General features: G+C 31.6%; 1 protein-coding gene across 5 annotated transcripts in view; it reads left to right on the forward strand.

Moving 5' to 3' along the window:
* The window catches only part of LOC129967060 (G protein-activated inward rectifier potassium channel 3-like), a 154,756-nt gene that overhangs the window by 115,726 nt on the left and 11,507 nt on the right, over nucleotides 1–27,523 (forward strand). For all 5 annotated transcript variants that reach the window (XM_056081708.1, XM_056081706.1, XM_056081711.1 and 2 more), the window contains exons 2-3: nucleotides 18,653–19,445; nucleotides 25,150–25,471. In XM_056081708.1, coding sequence (XP_055937683.1) covers nucleotides 18,898–19,445; nucleotides 25,150–25,471 — 870 coding nt within the window. In that variant the 5' untranslated portion in view covers nucleotides 18,653–18,897. The remainder of the gene's footprint in view (nucleotides 1–18,652; nucleotides 19,446–25,149; nucleotides 25,472–27,523) is intronic.

Here is a 27,523-nt window from a genome sequence, read left to right on the forward strand (position 1 = left end):
ATGTTTTGACAAGCGTATTAAATACAATGCAGTAAATATTTACAATTAAACATCTGTTAACAAATTGCTTTATCATATGATTGATTAAACATAGATAATTGAAAAAGTACTTCTGCAAACGTATCGACAAATTTCTTTAAAGTTAGTTTCAACAGATTTCGTAGAAACATTTTAACAAATACTGTTCCTTGTGGTTTCTTCGAATCGAAAAAAAACTTTATATCGATCATGTAATAATCTATATATAGCCTAGAAGTCTGATTTGCCTCGAATTTTTATTTAAGAAGATGACTGTGTTTGAGAAAACTTTCTGAAAACGAGCTTTGTTTGGTAAAATTTTATTTTTCCCTTTTCGTTTTCCCGATATAACCTTCATCTACTGAACTGACATTGACTTTCTTACTTGTCAAGGTCAAAATTTTTCATGCATCACAAACTTTTTCTAGGTTTATCTTTCTGTTTGAAAAATGAATGTCCATTAAACTGTTTAGTTTCCTTCAATTTTTTACTCTTTCTTTGTCGTGCAACGCTCCAGCAAATGCTAATGTTTCGGCGGAAATAAATGTACTCTGTTACCAACCAAAATTTTCTTTGTATAGGAATTGTCTATAGATTTGACAAGTGATTGAACTCTTTTTATGCCCAATTGTTGGACAACAAGAGGAACTGAATTCAAATTAAACTTATTTATATATACTCTATAGATGGGTCAAAATGATGAACAAGACAGACGAGTATAAATGAGTCTTTATAATATAATAATATCGAGAAAATTCTTGCAATATATGAGTCTTTCAATGCGATCAAACAAATTTTTGATATATTTTCATTTTTGTAAACTTAAATGGAAATAATAATAATCTATTTAGTTATTTAGGGATTTGTTTCGTTTTTTTTCTTTAATCAATAATAATTATTTATTATTTTGTAGTTGTCTATATATATATATATATATATATATATATATATATAATATGTGTGTGTGTGTGTGTGTAATGATATCTCTTAATTTAAATCTTAATTAATTCTCTAATTTTTATCGTAAATTAGAATGATTAATTTTAGATTTCAATTTATAAATAACATAATACGGATGATCCAGTATCATTTTAAAAGAATTTAATTATTCAGAATGGAATTCAAATATTTCCGCTTCAAAAAAATGTGCATGCCATATCAGTTCACGATGAAATTAAAATATTAATATTATCTTATGTAGCAGAAATTAGTTTGCATCACATTTTAATGGTGTAATTGGCATAAATTATATTTTTAGGAAGTAACCAAAGATTAGTCTGCTTTCATAGGCTTTTTTGCAATTCCAGAAAGTTCAAAAGTCGCTTCTTCTTCTTTCTTTTTTTAAATACTTTGATGCAATATTTGCGAAGAAATACTTTTGAAAAAATTCTATATTCCCTAAGAAATTATACAAGATATTATATGTTTTCAGTATTATAAATTATTGTCCAAATCCCCAAATCAATTTGGCTGTCCAAATCCCCCTAAATATGAATTTTTTTTGTTACCATTAATTGTCTCATATGTACGTAAGAACGTGATTTAATCGAATAATGTTTCTTAAGAAATTGTTGAAACTTTTTGATAACTATACAAAAGCGCGAAAGTGTTAAATAATTATAGATATTTCGATGTACTGGAATTTAAGAAAATAAAAATTGATTCTTATAAATCTAAATGGGGCATTTCTTTGAGGTTTAAATTAGGATTAACGAATATTTTAAATGGTACATTATACCTTGTTTACTATCTCTTTCCAGACATTTATGTATATTTTCTTTGATTCCAATGCATACAAAGATTTTTTGTATTTAATTTTTCAAATCTAAATTCAATATTTTTCTTAAGCGAGTGCATGTTTCGGTGTGATATTATCTTTATTATTTCTTATCGTCAAGAAAAATTTAGTTGATAATGCAGTCAGTCTAAATATTATTAGTCTGTAACACAAAATGATTATATGGTCCATTGAAATTATTTTCATCAACTTGTTTTTATTTGCCTAACATGTGATTACTTCTTAACTAATCTCTGTTATTTTCAGCTTTTCGCGGATTAATTTGTCAACACAGTTCTTGTAACTGTTAGTGATTATTCAATCCAACTTCAGGCTGAATTGTTTTTGGCAACTACTTGGAGGACAGTGGCATGTTTAAACGAAATGAAACATGCAATATACACAGCCAAATGCTTATAATGCTTGATAGGTACTTTAATGAAATTGTGCCTTCAGAAACTCTTGTCTCTGACTGACCGACTTCTTTTAAATTGGACAATTCGAATTCTGTTAATTTTTTTATTTGCCTTTTCTAACTGTATATTGTGACCTTATTTAGTAATAATAATTTTTCCGCTTTATTTTGCGACATTATTAATCTGATTTATTTAAAACGTTCGAACGCTCGAAAAGCAAACACCATGCAAATATATCATTTGTCAATTCATCTTTTTCTTTAGTATAATATTAACTATTGCATCTGCATAATTATTATAGAAAATATTTCTATTACTGTTTTAGATACAGGAAATTATCAATGGTTATTGAAAATAAGCATACTGTAACGCGTTTTGCTTTCTAACTGCAGATATTTTTTGAAAATATTTTGAAAAATATTTTTAATTACAATTCAGTCTTAATAATTAAAATTACTTTTCTCTTATTACTTAATGTATATAGATTTCCGAATGATACGTTGATTAAAATTTTGTAACTGGAACTTAGGTTATGCATTATGACAGAAATCGAATTTTTTAATGGAATTTTTATAAAATTAGTCAATAATTCAAGAAATTAAAAACAATTTAACTTGATTTTATAGCATTATCCATATTTTGAATATTGAAACGAGTAATATCTGCGAATTGAAACTGTCCCTAAATCACTTGAAAGATGATGATCCAGATAAATCAATTAATAATAAAATGTGACTGTTTTGTAAGTAAAAAATATGACAAAACACCGAGACACCGATATCATTAGTTTTTTAAAGATTTCAATAAACCTTCTAAGCATGGAACATCATTCTGGCATGGAACACATATATAAAATTTGTAAAGCAGTTGTACGTATATAATGTTTTAACCCAATTATTAAATAAATTTTTAGCCTTATTTGAAAAAAAATGGCTTTAATTAATGAACAGAGCTAAAAAAAATCATTTAAATTCTAGAGTTAAATGTATCGGAACACCAGCTTTTGTCCATACTTTTTGAAAGTAGAAACATCAATCTCTTAAATTCTTTTTTAGTACGAGACATGCATACATTTAGTTCTTATTGTCAAGATTTCTTACGGAGTGTTGCAGCTCATTTATTATCTCCTGTCTTATCACGGAAGCTAAGAGAAAAATGTTTGTTTATCTTCTAAAAGAAAAGAATTGACAGTCGCCAGGCAGCCGGCAACAAAACTAACAGTCTCAGCCGCGCTCATCTTCCAATTATACAGACTGGCCGGGACCGGGCTACTGGACGCACCTTTATTAACTGGTTTGGGTCAACGCGCTGCCAAGTGAGAATGAAATTAAGGAGACGGGTTCCTCTACAATCATCAAAATGCAAATCGGGGAGATCGCGTAATCCCAATCATATGGGAATCTCGCTAATTACCATTGATGACTCGCCTCGGATTTCGACTCGCGAAAAAATCTCCCTCCCTTTTGCTGAATGGTCCGACCAAGTGTCTCCGACTTTACATGCGTTAAGCTTGTTATTGACTAACTGTCTGCGCCTAAACGGCGGCGACAACTGTTTTTTTCGGACCCGGGCCAAGCCCCTTGGTCTATATGTTGTGTCCAACTTGAATAAAAACAGGGTTAAAAAATCTAGACCCTTTGTCTAGTTTTCAGCGGTATTTCAAACGAGATGTCATTGGTAATTATAATAGACTTAAACCTCACTTTGTTGAACTATTTTCAAATGAAGAGGTGGGAGTGTCTGAAATGTGAGAATTAGATTTGGGTGGGTTTTGAGAGCATTTTTTTTTTCTTCAACATAGCTTTAAAAAACTTGAAATGAACACTTATTATTTCTAAATTTAAAGGAAACATTGAGTCATTGAAGCAGACCTGGTACATGTTTAATCATTCCGTATCAAATGGTAATGCTCCTGCTGATATGGTCCTGGGAGCTTGAGAAGGGATGTTACTATCTGAGGTGTCCTCGTTATTACTTCTAATCACTGTTCAAATGACTAGGTCCACCCCTATGTAATAGGAACATATAAGTTTCAAAGCGGAACGTGACTCTAGTGAATTATAAACTAATACTTGCACCTGAATATCTTCCATATGTAACTGAATAATTATCTATCTTATCATTATTATATAGAACACGTAGATTCCTTATTATAAAACACATGCCAAAGCTCTTATAAAAGCCTTTTGCTAGATGATATAAATTAATATACAAGTCAAACTGCATATATCATCTAGCATGTGTCTATTTTTCTGCTTCTAACTAAGCTGTAACATGATCTCATTTTTCTCCTGGAAAAGGCTCAGTGGATTTTCAAATTTCGCTTGACACATTTGTCGTGAATCATGCATAGATGTCTACATTTCTGCAGTTCTTTCTAGGTAGCATGGCATGCTGTACGAATTTACAGTTATATGTTATATTGAATATACAGTTGGGTGTTATATAGAATATACAGTTGGGTGTTATGTAGAATATACAGTTGGGTGTTATGTAGAATATACAGTTGGGTGTTATGTAGAATACGCAGCTGGGTGTTATGTAGAATACGCAGCTGGGTGTTATGTAGAATACGCAGCTGGGTGTTATGTAGAATACGCAGCTGGGTGTTATGTAGAATACGCAGCTGGGTGTTATGTAGAATACGCAGCTGGGTGTTATGTAGAATACGCAGCTGGGTGTTATGTAGAATACGCAGCTGGGTGTTATGTAGAAATATGCAGCTGGGTGTTATGTAGAAATATGCAGCTGGGTGTTACATAGAAATATACAGCTGGGTGTTACATAGAAATATACAGCTGGATTCTATATAGTATTTGGATATTAAACTGTATCTGTATGCTACTAAGGTTATAAAGAAACATCGCAAAGAAATTGAAAGAAATTTTCCCTGAGAGTTATTAAAGTATATTCCGGAAATATTTAAAACAAACAAACATTAAGAGTGGAAGCAACGGAAAGGCGAATACAGGAAAAAAATCAATTACAGCATATTTAGCATATATGCACTATTTCTGTATAACTTAAGTAACATTCATGAAGTGTTTAAGGTTATTTACTTGTAAATCCTTCAGTTTGCAACCCAAAAATAAATTTTTTACAAGTTTCTTCCTTGATTAAAAATCTCCACTTCCTTGATTTCCGTTTTTAATCATTCCAAGACTCCCCATGGTCAGCAGATTAGCGAGTTGCTAAGCCCCGACTTCCTTGTAACGATCTTGCTTTGCGACAATCCCGTTTCTGCGGGACATTTATCGACGACGCAGCTGTGAATATATTTAAGTATGGCGTAGTGATGGCATTGGAAATTGTAACAGAAAGGGATATTAAACATTTTAATTCGTCGCCTTTGTAGACAACAAAGCCTTACACCATAAAAATAAATTTATCAGTGGCGTAACGATTGTATCTAGCATCCGACAATGATATATAATATATTTCATCTTTTGCTTGTCACCAGCAGAATAAGTATATACGGGATATAGTATTTTTTTTAAAATCATAGATACTTTTAAAAATGATGCAAATTCATTGTTTTATATCCACTGTGCTCTCTAAAACTTATGCTTGGGCTACCTTCGCTCCACCATTTGAAACTTGCTTATATTGGATAATAATCAACGGCAATGGTCTCCACAGAAATTTCTCGCACACTCTCTAACAAAAGTGTTATCCCAGTGAAACGCTGTAAAGATTCGGCTCCCTTGCCCTGAGACACCTGTTAACCACTGTAGTGAGTAAGTTCTTCGTAGGGTCATCTGGTCATTAGTTGTGTCCAAATAAAGAACCGCACGTGCGTTTTTCGTCGTTCCAAGGAAATAAATCGTATCTTCAAAGGGGAAGAGTATCAACCATTCGGATGTTAAATATTTTTTTTCATTGTGAAAGGTCAGCTACGAGGATGGATGATTAGCTGACATTTCCCACGATCGACTGGAGGTCATTGAGAATTTTCTGAACAGTTATTGGGTGACAGGAAGCTAAAGTGCACCGATGTGAAAATGAGAGCCAGGGATTTGACAGAAAATGAAACACGAGATTTTTGGAAGAGGAGGGAGAGTTATTTTGAGGAGAAGTCAGAGAAACTCCATGTGATTCGGGCTTCTGAGCTAAGATCCATCCGATGAAGATCGGTGAATTCCTAGAGCTAACCCTACAGTAGCTGGATGCTCTAACAGCCTGTTAACTTTTCATGTGAGGTTTCAACTGTGTTGTAAATATTATTAATCATATTAACCTAGATGAAAACGAGTTGTTCTTGTGTACATAAGGCTGTAAATAAAGAAATTGTTTTTAAACGCTACTCTCTTATTTGTTCAGTCAGGATCAAGGCATTTCAACGCCATGCATGGCATGGACATACAATAATTACGAAATATTTATCTTGGACGTCAATTTCACATTTTTACTGAATCTATTGTGTGACCTTTGGCGATTTCTGTACTTACGTATTAAAGCCACCGCAGCTACAGATTTGGCGTTTTTTGGCTACAGATTTGGCACTAATGCGCCAATAAAGAGAAATCCTGTTGTTCGCACACAACACTTAAAAACCGCCAAATCTGTAGCTACGGTGGCGTTAATACGTTAAGTACCGCGATTTCTCTTCGATGATTAATCCCTGGCATGTAACGATAAATACCGAAAATCAAATTTATGTTTCAGATGCCTTGTTTCCACCGATTGAGACCAAAATTTGATATATTAAAGTCATTGTGCTTTTGAGTTATTGCGTTTTCATGTTTCTGAAAGTACAGAACTGGCAGACGTTCAACCACTTGTTGGATTTGGATCACACGTTCATAGGAGTCTACAATATAGATGTTATATCTGTATACCGTCGGCGTCCTGGCATAGGGGTAGCGCATCTTCCCCGTGATCTGAGCGTCCCGGGTTCGAGTCCCGGTTCTGGCATGGTTGTTTTTCGTCTGTATTCCATCTGTGAGATGTGTGAATGTGCCCCCCCCCCCTGTAAAAAAAGGTAATGCAAGCGAATGTGATGCATGAAGTAGCTAAGTCGTACTCTTGGCCTTAGTTGGCCTACTGAAAAAACAAGAGGCGCTCACTCGGTTTAAATTACTGACAGGTAACTGTCAGCGAGTTTGTGAAGTGCCATAAGTCACAACAACAACACAACACATATCTGCTGGCGTTCTGGCATAGGGGTAGCGAGCGCATCTTCCCCGTGATCTGGGCATCCCGGTGTGGGCATGGTTGTTCTTCCTGCTCTATCTGTGAGATGTTTGAATGTGCCCTCCTGTAAAAAGGGGGTTGTGCAAGCGAATGAGTGAGGCGTGAGTAGTCAAGTCGTACTCTTGGCCCAAGGTGGCTCTATGATAAAAACAAGAGGCGCTCCCCCTTAGACTTAAACCAGCTGTCTTTGAACAGCGGGCTTGTCCGTGGCAAGTGCCATAAGAAACAACAACAACAACGGATATCTGTATACCGAATTTTATTTATATAATTGTCTTTGTTTTGCGACTATCGCATTCACATATATTCGAACAGCCGGATAGGCAGATTTTCACTGAATAGATTGTGCTCAAATGTTGATAGAAAAACAAATTTGGTGCGTAGACCATATACTAAATTTTAACCATCTAAGTTAAAGCGTTTTTCTTATCATTATTACAGCTAACATTTTCCAAAAATGTGTTTTCCGAACTCTGAGAAATCTAAAATATAGATTCATCAAAATCTCGAGTTCGAATTTTTTTGGAGATTACAATACTTAATACTTCGTACACGAGAAAGAGGAAAAAGGTTTTTGATTCTACCCTGTGTGTAGTTTTTTTGATACTGGGTTTTTGTATGGTGAAACAGCTATCTCAACCATTAATTTAAACTTTTGTATGCTTGAATTAATGAATAGTTATGAACATTTCGTATTTTTCTTCTATACTTCGACCTCTAAAAAACATGAAGTTGAACATGGAATGATATTCTACTATTTTTTTTAAAAAAAGGAAAATTACCAATTTAAACACTTGCTAATTTTCTTATATTTGTAAATACATATATTTACAAAAAAATATTTAAAATAAATCAATTTTTTTTTTTTGTCGTGAAGTGTTAAACAAATTCTTTTAAATTAAAAAATAAAATTGTTTATTTTTAAAAGGTTAAAAAATATTGCATTAGACATGGCAGTAAGAAATAGAATATATATTTATTTTTATCAAATTAACTTATATTTATTAATCATCATTATATATAATTGACCACAGCGATTTATAACGCTGGATATCTGTCTTTTGGTCTATGTTATTATTGGATGCGAAAACTCAATTTCTGTTTTGAAATCTAGCAACATATATATATGTAATATTATTTGTGGTGAAGCATGATGCAGTTGAAGGCAATGAAGATACTTTTAATTTCGTGACGTCGTTTTATTTCATTTTGAAGAAGCAAGCATATGTACAAGCGACGAGCACACAGACGACACAGAAAGGAATGAGGGAAGAGCTCTCGGACATTTTATCCCTGGTCTTATATAACCTATGAATTTGATAGGGAAAACATTTCTTCACAGTGCTAATGTATTATGAGATTTCGATAGGGATTTTCATTACAGGCGCCGAGAAGGTAGGGGAAACAAAGGGAGATTTTAAAAAAGAATTTACTTGATCAGCGGTATGTTATCTCTTCACGCGTAGTGTGGGAAAGTTAGATTTTAGCTGATTCAACAAAGCTTCTCTTGAATTAATTAAGTAGAGACAGTGGAATTGGATCACGAAATAAGAGAATATTTTAGAATGAAGTTACTATGGGCTAAATTAAGATGAAGTTATTATGAAAATTAATTAAATTGAAATTAGAGTTAAAATATCATTACAATTTTCCCCCCACTGCAAGACGCGGAAGTACGTCGGGGCCCTCGACATACAGCCTTACCTTACAGTGGTGGTCAAGTAAGAAACTAAAATTTAAAAGTCAAAATCAAAAATTGGTCAAGTAAGAAACTAAAATTTAAAAGCATTTTAAAAGTGATACCCGAGTTTCCCTTACCTTTACAATAATATAAAAATGATTTTTAACAAGATTATATAAAGCACAAAAAAGATAATATGATATCTGTGAATATATTGGATAATATTCAACAACACCAAAAATAATATTAAAATATGCAATGTACAAATGATTTTCTGAAGAAACTCAGTCTATTGTCTCTCAATCTGTAAGATTGTCTCTATTTGATGAGGAATGTCTCTAAAGAATGTTTGCATACATGGTCCTTTAAATAGTAGAAGGCTCACCAAAATTATCAAATTGAATGTAAAATAATGGAATAACAAATTGAATTTATATAATAGTAATATATCAACACTGTTCTAATTTTTGTATATAACACTTGAATCTGAAAATAATAATATGAGATTCAAAATCTTATTATAGCATAAATATTTAAAATAAATGACATAAAAGTGTGTATTTGTGAAAGAAAAACTTTAACCCACTAGTTAGCCAATTAGTGATGAATAGTAAAACTTTGTCCACCAATTTCTAGTAGTGGGTGAAACTTAATGACCCAAAAGTAGGACATCAAGAAAAGGGGACGTAATTCTTATTCTCTCTCTACTCTCATCCAGGAATATTTATTTCCAAAGTGGAGAACAACATATCCAGGATAAAAATAGAAAGAGATAGAAATTAATTGTAAGGTTGACCCTATACTCACATCTCAATAAGACTGAGGTATTTGAATTTATGTTGTGATGGCGCCTATCACATCATCATCATGAAGAACAGAAAAACTAACTCTTACGAGTGGAGACAACGGGCCAACCAAAGTGGGGATTTAGGAGGAAGAAACATGGGAAATTGAAGGATTTTTTTTTTTAATTTAAATTATTATTCATGACTTAATTTTAATTTTTCTGGTGGATAATATGTTCTTAATTTTGATACATGGACAATATCGGTAGCTTTGTTTGTTAATGCGTTTGGTTTAGTTATTTCATAATTTACATCTGAAATTTTAGTTACTATTTCATATGGACCTGAAAACACTGGAGATAATTTTCTACGATTTGGATAATTAAATTCCTCATACATTACAATGTCACCAGGTTTGAATGGAGAATCTATAAATCTAGCATCATATCTTATTTTATTTTTATCATGATATTTTATTGTATTATCTTTAGCTAATTTTCTTGCTTCTTCTACTGGAGGATAGAATTGATTTTGAGTTAAGGGAGGAGGATAAGGTAAAGTGCCAAATAACAAATATGCAGGAGGAAATTTTGTGACTGAATGCGGTGTTAAATTATATTCATTGATTACTTGTTCTAAAAGTTTAGTCCAAGGAATTTTAGTAGGAGAAGAATTGACTTTGCACTTTAATTTAGTTACTATTGACTGGTTAACTCTTTCACATTTTCCATTAGTTTGTGGATGATGTGAAGATGTTAACAGATGCTTGACACTGTAATTTCTGAGGAAATGTTTGAATTTAGATGAGGTAAAAGCACCATTTCTATCAGTTAATAATTTGGAAGGAACCTGAATTTGGAAAACTTGTTTTAATATATTAATATAAGTTTCAGAATTTTCATTTTTGGAAGGAAAAGCCCAAACATATCTAGTCGCATGATCAATTACTATATGAAGAAATTTTTTAGTTGAATTGTAATAGTTAAATCCACCAACAGTATCGACAGAAAGACATTCAAAAGGACGATCTGTGGGGGGCACAGCCTGTAAAAGGCCAAATCTTTTTTGCTTTTTCTTTTTATTTAATTGACAAATATCACAATGTTTAACAAAAAGTGCAATATCTTTAGTAATATGGGGCCAATAATACTGAGGAGTAATTAAATTTATCATTTTTTGAGTGCCTGGATGCCCAAATTGTTCGTGAGCTGTTTGCAAAACTTTTCTCCTAAGAGAAAAAGGTACAACTATTTTAAATAAATTTTTCTTTTTAACTACAAGTACATCATTAATATTCTTATACTTAGTATTATCTAAATTGTCTAAATTTTGATAGTGTTTTATCTCATCCAATTCCAATAAATGCACAGAATGTTGGAGATATTGAGCAGTAGGATGCCTTGATAACATATCAGCTTCAACATTAGCAGTTCCCTTTAAATATTTAACTTCATAATCAAACATGCTTAATTTTAAAGACCAACGAAATAATCTTCCCCTTAAATTTTTTACATTTTTAAGCCAAACAAGAGCAGCATGATCAGTATGAATTATGAATTTTTTCCCATGTAAATAGTAATAAAATTTATCAAGGGCATCTACTATTGCTAAACATTCCAACTCAGTTATACAATAATTTTTTTCATAAGATCGTAAAGTTCTTGAATGATAAGATACAGGATGTAATTTACCAGAACAGTCAGGCTGTTTTAGAACAGCTCCAATGGCTACCTGAGATGCATCACAAAAAACATGAAGAGGTAAATTAGGGTTATATAGTTGCAACACTGGTTTAGTTATCAATTTATTTTTTAACATTTCAAAAGCTTTTTGACAGTCTTCTGTCCATTGCCATGATGTATCTTTTTTAAGAAGATTATTTAAGGGTTCTCTTATTTTAGCATAAGAATCAATAAACTTATTATAAACATTTACAGAGCCAAGAAAACCTTGAAGTTGCTTGACATTTTTTGGAGGTTGTAATTTTTTAATACTTTCAATATTATGATTATCAGGAGAAATGCATCCTTCTTTGACTTCATACCCCAAGAAATTAATTTTATCTTGAGCAAACACACATTTAGAAAATTTTAATTTAATGTTTTCTTTTTCACACATTTGAAAAATCTGTTTTAAATGATCATGGTGTTCCTCTAATGAGTTAGAGAAAACTACTATGTCATCAAAATAGTGACATGCAAAATTGGAAAATTTATGTTTATTTAAAATTCTACGAATAGTTCTATTGAATATTGCAGGTGCATTTTTAAAGCCAAAAGGTAGGACTTGAAATTCATATAAACCTTCAGTAGTTACAAATGCCAATTTATGTTTATCTTGTTCATGCAAGGGTATGTGCCAATATCCAGATGCAAGATCCAAAGTTGAAAAAACTTTAGCAGTACTTAATTTATCTAACAAGGTATCTATTCTAGGGAGAGGCTCTGCCTCAGATTTACAAAGGGAATTAATTTTACGATAATCAATACAAAGTCTACTTTTTCTATTTTCATCTCTTTTATATGCTAATGTTACAGGGGAGGAATAATTACTAGTAGATTCTTTTATTAAACCTGCATCTAACAAATTTTTAATTTGCTTGTTTATTTCAATTTCATCAGTAGCAGAGGTTCTATAAGCCCTTTGTGAAACTGGTAAATCAGATGTTAAATTTATTCTAGGAGGTTCCATTCTTATTTTACCAACATCATATTTATTTTTTGCAAACACATGAGAATATTCTGACACCAGAGATAATACAGGTTCAGATAGTTTATTTACAGTCAGAGGTGGGAAAATTTCCTCTGAGGTATTCACTACCCTGACCTTATTATCACTAGTGTTATCATTTTCAACAATATGTAAAGACATATAATTATTATTGGTATGCAAATTGGTAATAATTTTTCCATTTTGAAATATTTTATTTTTGTCACAATCTATAATTAATTTATATAAACTGCAATCTGGTAGTCCTAAAATAATATAGGGTAAAGGATTGTCCATAATATATAATTTGATTTTCTTATTTATTTGGCCAATTTTTAAATATATGTCACAAATTTGGGTTAATTGGAACGTTCCATGGGCTTGTTTGACTCGAATAGGATATACATTTTTTCTTGTCAAGTTAAGTTTTTGTACAATATCTGCAGATATAATTGAAAGAGTGGATCCTGTGTCAATAACAATATTTATATTACTATGATGGTTATAAACATTGTCCAAGTTAGCTAGACTTGGTAAAGTTGAGATGTGTCCGGACACTAATAATTGTAACTGTGCTGGGCTAGGGGTCTCATTAGAAGAATTTGGTCTCCTTTGAGGATTTTGAAAACAACCAAGAGGGACCTCTGTGCACGGGGAAGTCACATTGGCTGTTATTGGAGTATTGGTCATAAAGTGAGGTTGATAAAAAGGACATGCTTGTGTCCAATGATAAACATTTGGAATACCTATTTCAGTGCAAATTCTACAGGGAGAAGGTGGTAATCTTTGTTGAAAATGCAAATTATGATTATAGATATTGTAATTATTGGGATGTGGCCTTATTGAATTATGAAAATTTTGTCTAAAATTATTGGGAGCTCGAGGAGTAAAAGAATTTTGAAATTTATAATTAAAGTTATGCCTAGGTGTAAAAGGTTCTGGTTGTCTTATTCTGATTTTAGTTTCATTACACCTGCCTGGGTTTGGTTCTGAAGATTCTTCCATTTTTAATAATTTAGCTGTTATTGCAAGCCATTCTATAGGGGTATTAGGAGCTTTTATGCTAACTAATTGTTTTAGTTGAGTTGGCAGCCCATCAGTAAGACCTTCTAAAATAAATTGTGGATTAAGGCCTAACTGTCTGCCATAATTTAATTTTTGATGGAAATAATCAACTAAGTTACTATTTTTTGAATTAAATTTCAATTGTGAAAAATCAGAAAAATTAACAATATTGGGTTGAATAAATTGTTCAATTAATATACAATATAAATCATCAAAATTATCAATATTTAAACAACTATTTATATAATGTGTTAAAGCTGACCCTTTTAGAGATTTAGCAATATTTTTAATTTTCCACAAATCATTTTTGTTATTTTCTTGACAAATTTTGTTAAAATATCTCAACCATAAATCCACTTTCATCCCATTTTCAGGATCAAAAGGGATTATGGAGGGTTCTTGGGCTATTTGATCATTTTCTTTATCAATTTTATTTTCTTTACTTTGAGGGCTAGACACACTTATTCTTTCTGGGTGAGTCATTTTTCCAGCTCTTAACACATTAAAGTATTTTTCAAATAAAAAACATTATAAATTTATGCATAACATTTTAAAAAATAGACTTGATAAAAGACTAAAATTCAATATTTTAAATAATATTATAAAAATATAACTTGCAATAATTCTAAAATTCAAAAATGAAAATCAAAAGAAAAGAAAAACACACAATATAAATCTTGATTTTTCACTGTTGAGTCGGGAAACACTAAACACTTTTTGAAGAATAATCATTTTTTTTTTTTTTTAATTAATCACAAAATGCAATTTTGAGCACTGGAACTGGAGACTGAAGACTACGGCAGGTGACTATTATTTTGGTGATGACGTAAAACACAAGTGATATTTTGAAAATCTGGTTGATTCAATTTAGCACTGGAGACCACTGGCGCGTATTATATTGTGGTGATGATATAAAATGGAAATGACGTCGAGATCGGGATTATTCAGCACAGGTAAGGAGCAAGAAAATTTTTATGATGACAAGGAGCCCCAACTCTTTGATGATATAAGGAGCACACACATGACAACAGTGTCGGATGAAGTCACAGGTTGTGGAAGGCATAGGTTTCAACGGGAACTGGACCGGATCCCGGACTACGGTTTGCGTGAAACAATGTGGCCGGAGGCAGCCGAAGCAGACGGCGGTGAAAACATCGCAGCTGGGCGAACCTGGACCGAAGTCATCTTTGGAGCACGGCGAGCGCATTGCAACGTTGAAGTCTGGCCAGTCAATTTAATTTTAATTCTTTTAGTTCATTTCATAATTTTTCACAGGAAACTATCCTTGTCGACTTTTTAAATTGAAATAATTTCGAATCCTGTCGACTTTTTAATATGTAATATTATTTGTGGTGAAGCATGATGCAGTTGAAGGCAATGAAGATACTTTTAATTTCGTGACGTCGTTTTATTTCATTTTGAAGAAGCAAGCATATGTACAAGCGACGAGCACACAGACGACACAGAAAGGAATGAGGGAAGAGCTCTCGGACATTTTATCCCTGGTCTTATATAACCTATGAATTTGATAGGGAAAACATTTCTTCACAGTGCTAATGTATTATGAGATTTCGATAGGGATTTTCATTACAGGCGCCGAGAAGGTAGGGGAAACAAAGGGAGATTTTAAAAAAGAATTTACTTGATCAGCGGTATGTTATCTCTTCACGCGTAGTGTGGGAAAGTTAGATTTTAGCTGATTCAACAAAGCTTCTCTTGAATTAATTAAGTAGAGACAGTGGAATTGGATCACGAAATAAGAGAATATTTTAGAATGAAGTTACTATGGGCTAAATTAAGATGAAGTTATTATGAAAATTAATTAAATTGAAATTAGAGTTAAAATATCATTACATATATATATAATATAAACTCTTTGCACTGGGATGGTGCTCTCGCTCACCATTCAAAACGGTGCATCGTTTTGACATTTTATTTATTTTTAAATTTTTATTATTAAAAATGCCTACAGAGTTAGAAGATGTAGATTACTTTTTCGGGGAAATTCAAATTAAAACAAATATTATATATATATAATATAATATTTCGGAGCACTAAACAAGGTAGTTATTGGGAAGAATAACTACGCATCGAATTACTTTTCTGAATGCAAAGGATTAAATTAAATTATTTGTATGCAAATAAAGTTAAACATGAATAAAAATCACTTATGCGATATTAAATTTCACATTTATATATTTTTATACCATATTGTGGCATAGGTTAACGAGCTGAAATCTGCAATTTTTATTATTTTATTTTGGATTTTACATTGCATTTTTTTCTGTTTGTCTATCATTATTTGTTTCAAACGGATTTATTTTAGTGATAATTTTTCATTTGAGTGTTCTTGATCGTCACAACAAGGAAATAAACATTTTTTTGTAAAATACTTTTAATGTAACTATAATTTACGTCTAAAGTTCATTTCAAATAATTTTCTTTTAAATTTCGTAAGCATTTTACAAATACGCATGATATTTTCAACTAGAAATTTCATCATTTTATCTGTGACAATCATATACTGGATATTATTAACAAGATAATAGCCCCTCTAGACGGGCATATCATCTAGTGGTAAAATAATAGTATTTATTTTGTAGTTGCAATCAATTCTTCGGGCTCGCATTTTTAAATATGTTCCATATATTGTGTAGAAAATGAGTCAATCTAATATCAAGCAGCATTTAATTCAATTTCGAATAAATTTATACAACGTAAACATTCAAAAATGAAATCTATTCCGAATTTTCTAGAAGGCTAGGTTTCTTTATTTTCAATAAATATCGTATTTTATACAATCACTGATGGAATCATTTTTTTTCATGGACATATGTACTAACTTCGCAAAGTTGTTTTTCTGAAGTTCGTAATTTCCCTTGAACTTCTCTTATCAAACCGGAAACGCTTGACCGGAAATGATACTCATTCATTTCTTTATGTATTTTGTTTCTCTTTATGCTTTATCGTTTGGACGGGACAGAATCTAAAATTGATTCTCGTTCTATTAGACTCAAGGTTCACCAACAAAAATTGATTGTTATCTCTAAAGGACTCATTAATTATCATAAATCTATCCGTTCTGCAATTAATATCTCAGTGGAGGTGACCAACCAATTGCTCAATCAACTGCAACACCCTGACAGTTACAAAATACTTCAAAAATCGATCGCTGCTTATTTCATCTATTGCATTTCGTGCGAATTTGTACTATTTTTTTCTATACAATTGAGCACGCTGCTTCACGTGATGCAGTTCTTAGAATATTCATTATCTACATCTTCCCATCGGCGACAAATGCAATTATATTTCTGGAGTGCTTTCAGGTTTTAATGTTTAATATAGGGGTCAAATTTTCGAAAACCAGATATATGAGATTCGAGAAATATCGTCTCAAAGTTTTCATGGTATATATAATTTAGAAAGCTTTTATTTGTTGATAGTCATGATTAAAGTTTTTGAAAAAGTAAATTCGCCGCGTCAATTTATTTAATAGTAAGATAAGTGAAAGCATGTTTTCAATAATTAAAAAAATCTTACGTACAATTTGATAATTTCTGTTATAAGGAGAGAAGAAAATAGTAGGAAAAATCGTTACAAAATGGCAAAAATCGTGGGTTTTTTTTAAAAGAATGCTTAGTTATATTAATATTCCGTTTTAAAGCATATATAGAGCTGTTTTGGGACGGACCTCGTAATCTTGAATCGCGGTCAAATGACGAGGATGACACTTGAGCTAGCACTTCCCTCCCCTATATTCTGCTCCACACCAGCAAGAGGACGTTTGGTCCGGACGGTTTTAACGTGCACCAGACCCGCTTACACGACGGTTCTTCGGTAGAATCGGGTCTCGAACTTGAAACCTTCCGACTCCGAAGCCGAGTCCTTACTACCAGGCCACCATGGCCCTCAAATCCGCTTACACGACAGTTCTTCGGAGGAATTTGGTCTCGAACCTGAAACCATCTGGTTCCGAAAACAAGACCTTGCCACCAGGCCGCAGCGAAATCTTGAAAAGCATGTTAACTAGATTGCGAATAAAAAGTTTTAAAAAGTGAAGAAAGGGGGGAAAAAAGCTTTTCTAAGTAACTGTATATAAAATATTCTTACCTTTTGTATTATAATCGATACAAATCAAAATGTATAGATAACAGATTTTTTTATTCTGTTGTTTGCTTATTTAATGTATTAAGAAGTTAGCATTGTCATTTCATCAGGAATTGAAATGCTTCCGGAAAATCGGAAATCCCAGGAATTTTATTCGATGATATGAGAAAATTATTTATTTTTATACATTATATAATCGATAAAAGAACTTTAAAAATTAAAAAAATTCTTAACATTCTCAATCAAAAGCCGATTTGCATTGATTTAAAAGGTTTTACGCACTCTATAGGCTTTGCCGAAATTTATAAATTGAATGTGGCTATTCTGCTTATTAGTATTGGTTCTATTTTAAACAGAGTTCTTCATTTTTTTTTCATTCTTTTGGTGTTTTTATTATTTTAAAGATATCTAGTTTTTCATAGTATGAGAGCGACAAAACAAAGTAAACAGTAATGTCCTATTTTCAGATTGATTGCAGCAATCAGAATATTGCTTTTAGTTGATTAAGAAAAATAGAGATATACATTTTATACTTTCGTTCTAGTTCTGTTTGAAAATTGCAAAGTCTTAGTTTTAAAGAAATAATTTGCAGTGTATTTGTTATAAGAGCATAATGCATACACACAAGAGAAACGTCTTAATTTCGTAATATTCTTCTCAATAGGTTCGTTATTATTCATTCAAAATGCCCGTTTTAAAATTTGTTAAAAGCCATGAAATTCGTGTCATGTTATTAAATTTAAAAGTGCTGATACATTTTTGTTACTAATGAAGAATTTTTTTGTGGATTTTAATTTTATTTTGTTAGATTATTTTTTTAAGAATACTCTTTATTGATCTTATGTTATATTATAAATTCAGATGTGTTGAATTAATATTTGATCTTTTATCCTCATTTCAGCTCCAGACCTCAATCACTTCCGATGAACTCACTTGAGATTAGAAACATGCATCCCAAAGACTGAAAGCAGCACACCTCATTCCTCATTCCCATCTGTATTCCAAAAGTAGCCTGAACTGAACTGAACAGAATTCTTTGTGGAAACCTGCTCTTTGCTCAATCGAAGCATAACTTCTCCTACTCCCTTTCGGACTTCATCTTCTTTAAAACTTTTGATTAGTGTACCTGGGTCATCTACGGCCAAAATGAAATGTATGACTGACCCTGACAACAGTGTGGTGTGGCAACTACTGCCAGGCAAGGACCACAAACTGGACATTGAAAATGATTCGCCGACGCCGACCGAGAATGGCGTCTTGAGTTCCAATGGAACTCTCTCGAAATGTTCCACCGTCCCGCGCAACATGTGCCTTAATGGTTATTCCAAGGAGAGGGAACACCTGTCGCCCAGATTCCGCCATCCCCGCATCCTGCACGGGAGGCAAAGGAAGAGGGTGATTCTGAAGAATGGTGCAGTGAACATTTCTCGCGAGAATGTCTCCAAGCGCAGCCAGCGCTACCTGCAGGACATCTTCACCACAATGGTGGATATTCAGTGGAGGTGGAATCTTTTGGTGTTCGCGATGGGGTTCTTCGGCAGTTGGATCTTCTTCGCGGTGCTGTGGTGGCTGATAGCCCTCGCACACGGGGATCTGGACCACGAAGGCGATGAGAACTGGAATCCTTGTGTCCAGAATGTCCATAGTTTCATCACTGCCTTCTTGTTTTCAGTGGAGAGCCAGCACACTATTGGGTAAAGGCTTCCCCCATTTTTTTAAATATATATATTATTACTACATTTTTTATTTAAAAATTATATTGTTACAACAAAATATTTGCTTTATGTCTTGATGTTGATCTTGCACCCCTCCCTTCCCACAGAAAAATACTCAAAATGTGTTACATTAGCTTATGTTGTTCATTTTAAGATATTATCCATTATATTTGTGGAAATTTTCAAAAATAATTCGTTATTTGATTTATTTATACCATCAAAGAAGACGTGATGTATAAATTATCATCACGTTTAAAGAAGACCATATTTCCATATTTCAAGAAAACTGTTTCACCGTTTAGAAGACTTAATTGAATACACTGGAAAATTTCAGTTGGTAAAAGGATTTTGAAATTGTTACATTATAAACTATTACCGATTATTCTTTCATGATCTTTTAAGAAACAAAACTATGATTCGCTTTTTAACCTTCTATTAGTCAATAATTTACAACTTTAAAGGGTTCTAATATATCTGGTAGATAATTTCATGTTATATGTTCATTTAGTTTTGATATTTTAATTCTTATAACTAATCTTCATGAAGATGTAAATGAATAAATACATTGCAAGAAAAATTCAAATTATGTTTTAAAAGTAAAATTTTTAAAAAATCAAGAAAATGGATCAGAATAATTAAGTTTATCCAGAAAATGTATTAACTTAATCTTGTATGTGTATCTATTAAAGCTGATACTGGGGAAAACAAAACATTATGACGCAAGCATCATGAAAATCATATAAAAGGTGCTTATAATAACCGGTATAATCTGGTTTATACATAATGTATAACCGAATCAGAGTGTGTATTCTTTCGATTCACAACCTGATCCAGTTTTCACAGTCTGTTAGCATTTTTCTACTTACAATACTAAAGTATGTTTCAATCGGTTTTGAAGTAGGAAATTGATTATCAATAACAAAAATCGTTTTCTTATATGCCTGAACACTAAACAAGTCAAAGATAGTAATTTAATGTACTAAAAATAAAAAGAAAGTGATAACAGATCATGAATTTATTTCCGTGATTCATCTTCATTGTATTCTTTTTTGAATTTCAAATTTCTTATTTTTACCCACATTGCATTAATAGTTTGTTTTTCAATCACCCAGACGCTCTTTCGTGCTAAAACTATTTATTTTAATGCATAAAGCGAGTAACGATGAATATTTCGGTTCTTTCCGAAAAAATAAAATAAAATCGTCTGTTGAAAATGAATAATGGTTTATTTTAAAATCCATCTAAAAATAAGTGTTATGGTTTTATTCTGTGATGGTGATGACGTTATTTAAAAAAAAAAATACGAATCAGCTGTTCGTTGAGAATAACTTGAAGCTTGGAAAACATCTGTTCTTTTACCTCTTCTTTCTGAAGACGAATTTGCTGTGTTGTTTGTTGGTTTCAACAATTATTCGTTTTATTATTTTTAAAACTTTTTACTTTTGCTGTGAGCGAATGTATAAGCAACATTTGTTGCTTATACATTCCTTGGAATTTATTCTATACTATTTATTATATTTAAATCTTCTGTCTAAATATTGTTTAGAAGTAAGAATTCCCATTCCCATTATTAACAATAGCAGATATAGATGAGAGAAAAAAATTTTGTGGAGTACGTGGTCCCTTCCCCCCGCTTTCTCGCATTTGGACTAAAAGAACATAAACATAGTATAAAACGCATGGCCGGGTACACGGCAGTGGTATATATAAAATTTTTGAGCCGCAAGGCAGAAAAACTGAGATTGTTTTACCATTATTTTGTGGAGAGAAGATGCTTAGTTTATTATTATTATTATTCCGGGAAACTATCATTTGTAACAGTTAAAACAGTTAGATTTTTTTTTTCTGCTAGTATAAATTAGTAAAAGTGACGTTGGGATTCCGAATAAGTTCGCTTCCAAAAGAAAAGACTTTATTCTTTATTAACATAATAGAAAGGCTTGACTACATATATCATAAATAATATTTAATGTCGAATAACGCTTATAAAGATTCAATTTTTTTTGTACATTTTTTTTTTTTTTACACGGAGCAAAGTAACTGACAATCTAATGAAAATAAACCGTTATAAAAAAAAAATAAGCGGTGAAGGATTATGCAAATTTCCAAATATTAGATATTGTTTCTATGTTGAAGAGTTATTATATGATAATATCTATCGTCACTTGACAGATCGCGAATTCCTCCCCCCCCAAAATGTTTTCAAAATGATGGATCACTTGTTATAGCAAATGTGGATTTACGATATCGCTGTTCGTTCTCTGATAATATTTATGTTTAGAAGTTTCTTAACTTTTAGTAACATCCAAAGCTGTAATCACTAACCAAATCCATTGAGTGTGGTTCCCAGAAAATTACTTGCAAACTTCCTATTAAAAGTGTTATTTCTTTCTCTCCCACAATAAAATTCGGACCTCGGGCAATGATTTGAACACCACGAGTGTTCATTATTTTATTTTTAGTGTCCCGCAAACGAACTTTTTGTGCTTCAATAAGGCAATGACGAAAACCGAATTTGTATTTTTAGACACTTTTTTTTTCCGTCCTGTTGAAACCAAAACTTGACACAGAACCACAGTTTTTGTAACAAAATTACATACCAAATTTTATTTATCTAAGCTTTTGCGTTTTTTAGTAATCGCGCTCATATGGATGGGAATGTATGACAGACAGCCAAACCCGAGGCTGGTTCCAAATTTCACACAATTCTCAGCATTACACATTAAAACTGTGTAATATATTTCATCCAAAATATATTTTAGGTAAATAGTATTTAGGTTTTATAGTTATCGTTTTCTTTTGAGCTAGGACATCCTGAATCACAAACTTACTTCGTTCAAAATAGTTCTTGGTAAAAGTAGGTGTTTTTACTTTGAAAGGAGAGACTTTATTTGACTACCATGTCCGAGACTCTGTCTTACAAACTATTTATGAAGAAAAAACGTTTCCAGCATATTTGACTTATATAGATCTTTTTCTCTTCACTTTCATTAGAAAATGGAGAGAAAAGATTTTTAAAAATTCGTAGTCAAATGATCAAAGGAGATTTGAACTTCCAAAATTGTTTTAGTCTTCATTCCTTTTATCTTACCTTCTCTGGCTTGATTGCCTCAACCGTTGCGTTTTGTTCAATATGATTTTTACATTACGTGATTTAAAGAAAGGATACTTACAAAGAAACTTCATCATGTTAGATATAGCTGAATTTTTCTCATTACAAATTGAAAAATTAATTGTTTAATAATATTTATTTGACCATCAGTAGTTTTGCAAAAATCTACTTAAACGTATTTTTAAAATATATGAAAGAAGGAAATTTCACAGAAATAAAAATGATATCACAGAAAAGTTAATTTTGTTTAAGTTTTAAATATTATTTGAGATTTTTGTTTAGTAATATATTCCGGAAATATTGAAGAAAAAATGTTAACATTTCGCTTTTCTTTTATTAATTAAAAATCTAATTTAAATTTAAAATGAACACCTGCTACTTTTTTAGTAAGCACCTTCTACTAAAAAAGTGATTATATCGATATTTGGTATTTCTATATCCGACGATTTTCGATTCAAAGCGTTTATGAATATATATATCTTGCTATACACGGATTGTATTTTCAGGTTGCAAATATTATCACGATAGGGCTTTTTCTTTGCGTACGCTTAATATTATTTTTCTATAGAGTATGTGACCCAAAGTATATTCGGGAAAGTATATATTTTCAATGATACCAATATATATGATAAAATCATGTGATAAACGTTATAGCAGATGCTATCTAACTTGTCTTAATCTGCATTGTGATACAATTTTCTTCTTTTTTTATAAGATGAGTATTAGAATTCAAAATTACCGCGCCGCATTTGACGCGTGTCACGTGAGAGCTAGTTTATTGTATTGCTTCAAAAGTAGCAAGAGCAAACATATTTAAGTTTTAATGATCTAGGTAAGTAAATTTGAAGATTCAAACTTTTGGTCAGAAACCTTGTAGGACGCTAACATTTTAGGATTAATTTGTCTATTTTCATATTATTTTTAAAAAAATTCAATTATAATAAGCAGGATGTGAACACAAGAGTGAATTTTTTATCTTTGTAACACCAATATGTATAAACAAAGTTATTAAAAGAATGCTTTTCATTATTTTAATATACTATCAAGTAAAAATATATTAATTAAAATATTTTTAAAGATATTTTCAAATTGTTTAAAAAATATATCAAAATTATTAAAAAACTGTATTCTCTTATATAAAAGTAATATCACTAAAAAATTTATTTTTTTAATTTTATACTGGTATAAAAAGGGTTTTTGTGCAATTATATGTTTCAGAAATGTTAAATACTTTTCTATTAAATAATCTGATTAAAATTCTAAAAAGCCGTTTCTTATAGAGCAAGAACCCTTGCTATATTTACATGCCAAATGAGGTAACTCTAAACTTAATTGTCAACCTTGTAAAGCATGTAGAATATTTTTTTTATTTATCATGTGTAACGCATGGCGCAATTCACAGATTTTATCTCAGTTTATAAACTCTTATCTTGTTAAAATTCAGTCAAATCTCAGTAAAATAGGCGCCAAATATTCAGGATTTAAAAATACGCAAATTATTTGTCTGAAAAATATTATTGGAAAAGATTCGTCTGCAAACTATAGTTGACGATTTGCTTCCTGAAAATGTGAGCAGTAAATTATATGAGCACAAATATTTAATAATTTCATTTCTGTTCATTTCACTTTCCGATATTTTAACATATGATCAGATTCTACAACTTGTTCATTAACAAGATGTTATTAATAAAGCACGATCAATGGGTTTAGAATAAATAATTAAAAAAAACTCGAAATCCTCATTTTGGGTAAATTCTTTTAATAAAAAAATATTAATAAAATGATTTTAACTAGCACACATTTTCTCTGGTCATATAGAAGCACAACAATGCAGTTCGTTTCTTTTTTCCTAGTCAAAATTCTACTCTAAGTTGCAGTTTTTCTTATTCAGTAATATTTCCGATACCACTTTTATGGAAAGATAAGAACTCGGTCCAATTCAGACCATTTTTAACTGTGATTTATTTAAAAATTCACATTTAAGTTGACCTTGATATTCAACCTTTTGACCTTTTTCAGACCTTACTGTAGACAAAATCAACAACTAAAGTAATCTGGTGAAATCAAATGAATATTTCTGGGAGCATATGCAATGAAATTTCTGATTATAAGAGCTCCAAGGGGAGCATCTTTTTTTACCTTTCCATATTTTTCAGGATTTTGATTTATTTTTCAGTTTGTGAATTTCACATTCTACATGATCTAATTCGCTGTAATTTGATTAATATTTTGTGTATTTGATTTTAAATTAAACGTTTGAGATGTTTATTTTGATTTGATAAAGTCACAAGAATTGATACTTATTATTTGAACACTTGTGTCATTTGTATTGTTTGCATTTTACTGTGTTGCTTTTTTGTGTGTCTTTTGATACAGGGCTGATATAACGTGATGCTTGCAATCGTGTTTATAAATTCAAATTCCACGCCGCCCCAATCAGTGCCAAGCATCCTCTGGATAGACTGGGCCTATGTGGGCAAATAAGTAAAAGCAAAGATTCATCTGCAATTTTATAAACCTGAACATTTTCTTCATCTTCTGTTTAACACTTGCATATTTTTCGTTTTACAGCTATGGCTACCGCTACACCACCGAAGAGTGTCCGGAGGGCGTGTTCATGATGTGCGTCCAATCGGTGACTGGTGTAATGATCCAGTGCCTCGTGGCAGGCATGGTGTTCGCCAAGATCGCCAGACCCAAGAAACGCAGCCAAACTCTCATGTTCAGTCGCTACGCCGTGGTGTGCATGCGGGACGGCAAGCTGTGCATCATGTGGAGAGTGGGAGACATGCGCAAATCCCACATCATCGGTGCCATGATCAGCGCACAAGTGATCCGGAGGAAAGTGACTCTGGAAGGAGAAGTCATACCTTACTATCATACGCAGATTGATGTAAGTTGAATAGTTTTTTTAGGTAGATCCTTTAGGAAGACTACTTATTTCAATAATTCTCATGACAAGACTTCGGGAAAAAATTTTCAATTCTTCACCGATTATGGTTCCTAGAATCCAAACCCATCCTTCGTTCAAAAGTTTACATATAATCTGCGTATAACGCTTTGACCATGTTGTGCACAGAGTAATAACTAGAGTAATTTTGTTTGGATTTTAACTGCCTCAGAATATGTTGTTAGAAATGTAAAAATCTCGAACGAGTTCGTAAATGGCCCATCTTGCTCTAAGAGGGTGGAAATTTTCATTTCGCTATAACATTCTTAATTTTGAAAAGAGAAAAATAAATCCAATTAGTCAAATTAGCGCCTCTTTAAGACAAATGACTTTCGTATTTCAAATTTTTCGATAACTGAGATGTTAGGGGCTGAAAAGTGATTTTCACGCTCTAATTTGGACTGCTTCTAACATAAACAATTTATGTTGTCAGATAGTAACTCAAATGTAACGGAACCTACCTTTGCTTCAAACTTGTTGAAAGGATTTTTTTTTTTTTTTTTTTTTGTAAAATTATATTATTTTAAAAAAAGTTAAAAGTCGATAACTGGAAAGTTATGATCCAAATTTTAATCACAAGAGATTATGAATTGTGCATTGAAACAGTGGCGTAGCGAGGACAAATGGCGTCTGGGGCATGCGATTTCTTTTCGCTCCTGTTGTCTTCAGTGGTTTAATGAGAATAAATTGAATGCATTATATTTTATCTCCTCTTGATATTTCCTTTTAAAAAAGCAGCATAAATGAAGACATATTGTCCCTAGAAATATATTGCTCCTCAATTTGATTCCCGAAGTAACCAACTTCGACTAGACTGCACTAGACTGATAACCTTTGGCTTTTTATTTTCATGAATGAATTTCTTTCTTTTGAATATATTTCTTGGTTTTGTTTTTCAGAAGATGGCTGAAGTTCTCGAAAATTTTTAGAGAATAATTTATTACAGTTACCAGAATTGTCAATAAATAGACTACCACTTCAATCATTACTTTTTTAATTAAATAGACAATATCATGAGTGTTTAAACATAAAAAAAAAAAGTTACCAATTTTCAATAAAAGGAGAGAATTCTATATCTGTCTGCCAGTGGAACGTAAATGAGATCTTAACTGCTGTGCCAATGCTCATTTCTCCAATATCTATTTTATTAAGCTTAGACAGATTTGAAAATAGCAACTGACGTATTTTATCACCTGCTTTGAAACGCAGGTGAGCGATTGTTTATAGTGAAAGGATTATTTAGGTTTAAACTGCTTTCTATCAAACCTAATTGTTTGGATATATTTATATTTTAATAATATTTTCTTTTAATACATCTTCTGAATTGTCCCATAGTATTTTGTTTTTATTTCATATATACTATTGTATCTGGCAACTAGTTTTATTTCTAATGCCATTGAATTTGTTTGTTTGTGAATGGCAACGTTGGTGTGATAAGAATTCTATAACTATGATCGCACTGAGCTGCAAACATGTTTTTCAGTTTTTATTTATGTGTCGTACTGGTCTTAAATGTGAAAACAAACTGTAATGTGTGTGCAAAACTTTTGTCTTTGAATTCAAACGGACTATTTGATTCCTCAGGTGAGACATTCCTAAATAGGAAAAATCTATATGAACTTTCATAAAACAAACTCTACTGCGAATCAACAGGATGCCAGAAGATAAGTATGCCTCTAGTACAGTGCGGTCATGATATAAAATTCTCATTACAACAACGTTGCCATTCACAACGAGATAAATTCAATGGCATTAGAAATAAAATTGGTTGCCAGATACAATAGTGTAATATGAAATAATAACAATACACAAAATATGATAATAAAAGAAAATATTATTAAAATATCAAAACACAAATATATATGAACATTAATAATGAGAATTTAATGTTCAAATCGCAGCTCTAAGTAGAGAGAAAGATGAAATTGATAGGTATCGAAATTTTTTTGATATTTTCAATTGTTACAAAGTCAAGTTCAGTTGAATTATGAATTT

Source organism: Argiope bruennichi, chromosome 4 (assembly GCF_947563725.1).
Source record: "Argiope bruennichi chromosome 4, qqArgBrue1.1, whole genome shotgun sequence".
NCBI lineage: Eukaryota > Metazoa > Arthropoda > Arachnida > Araneae > Araneidae > Argiope > Argiope bruennichi.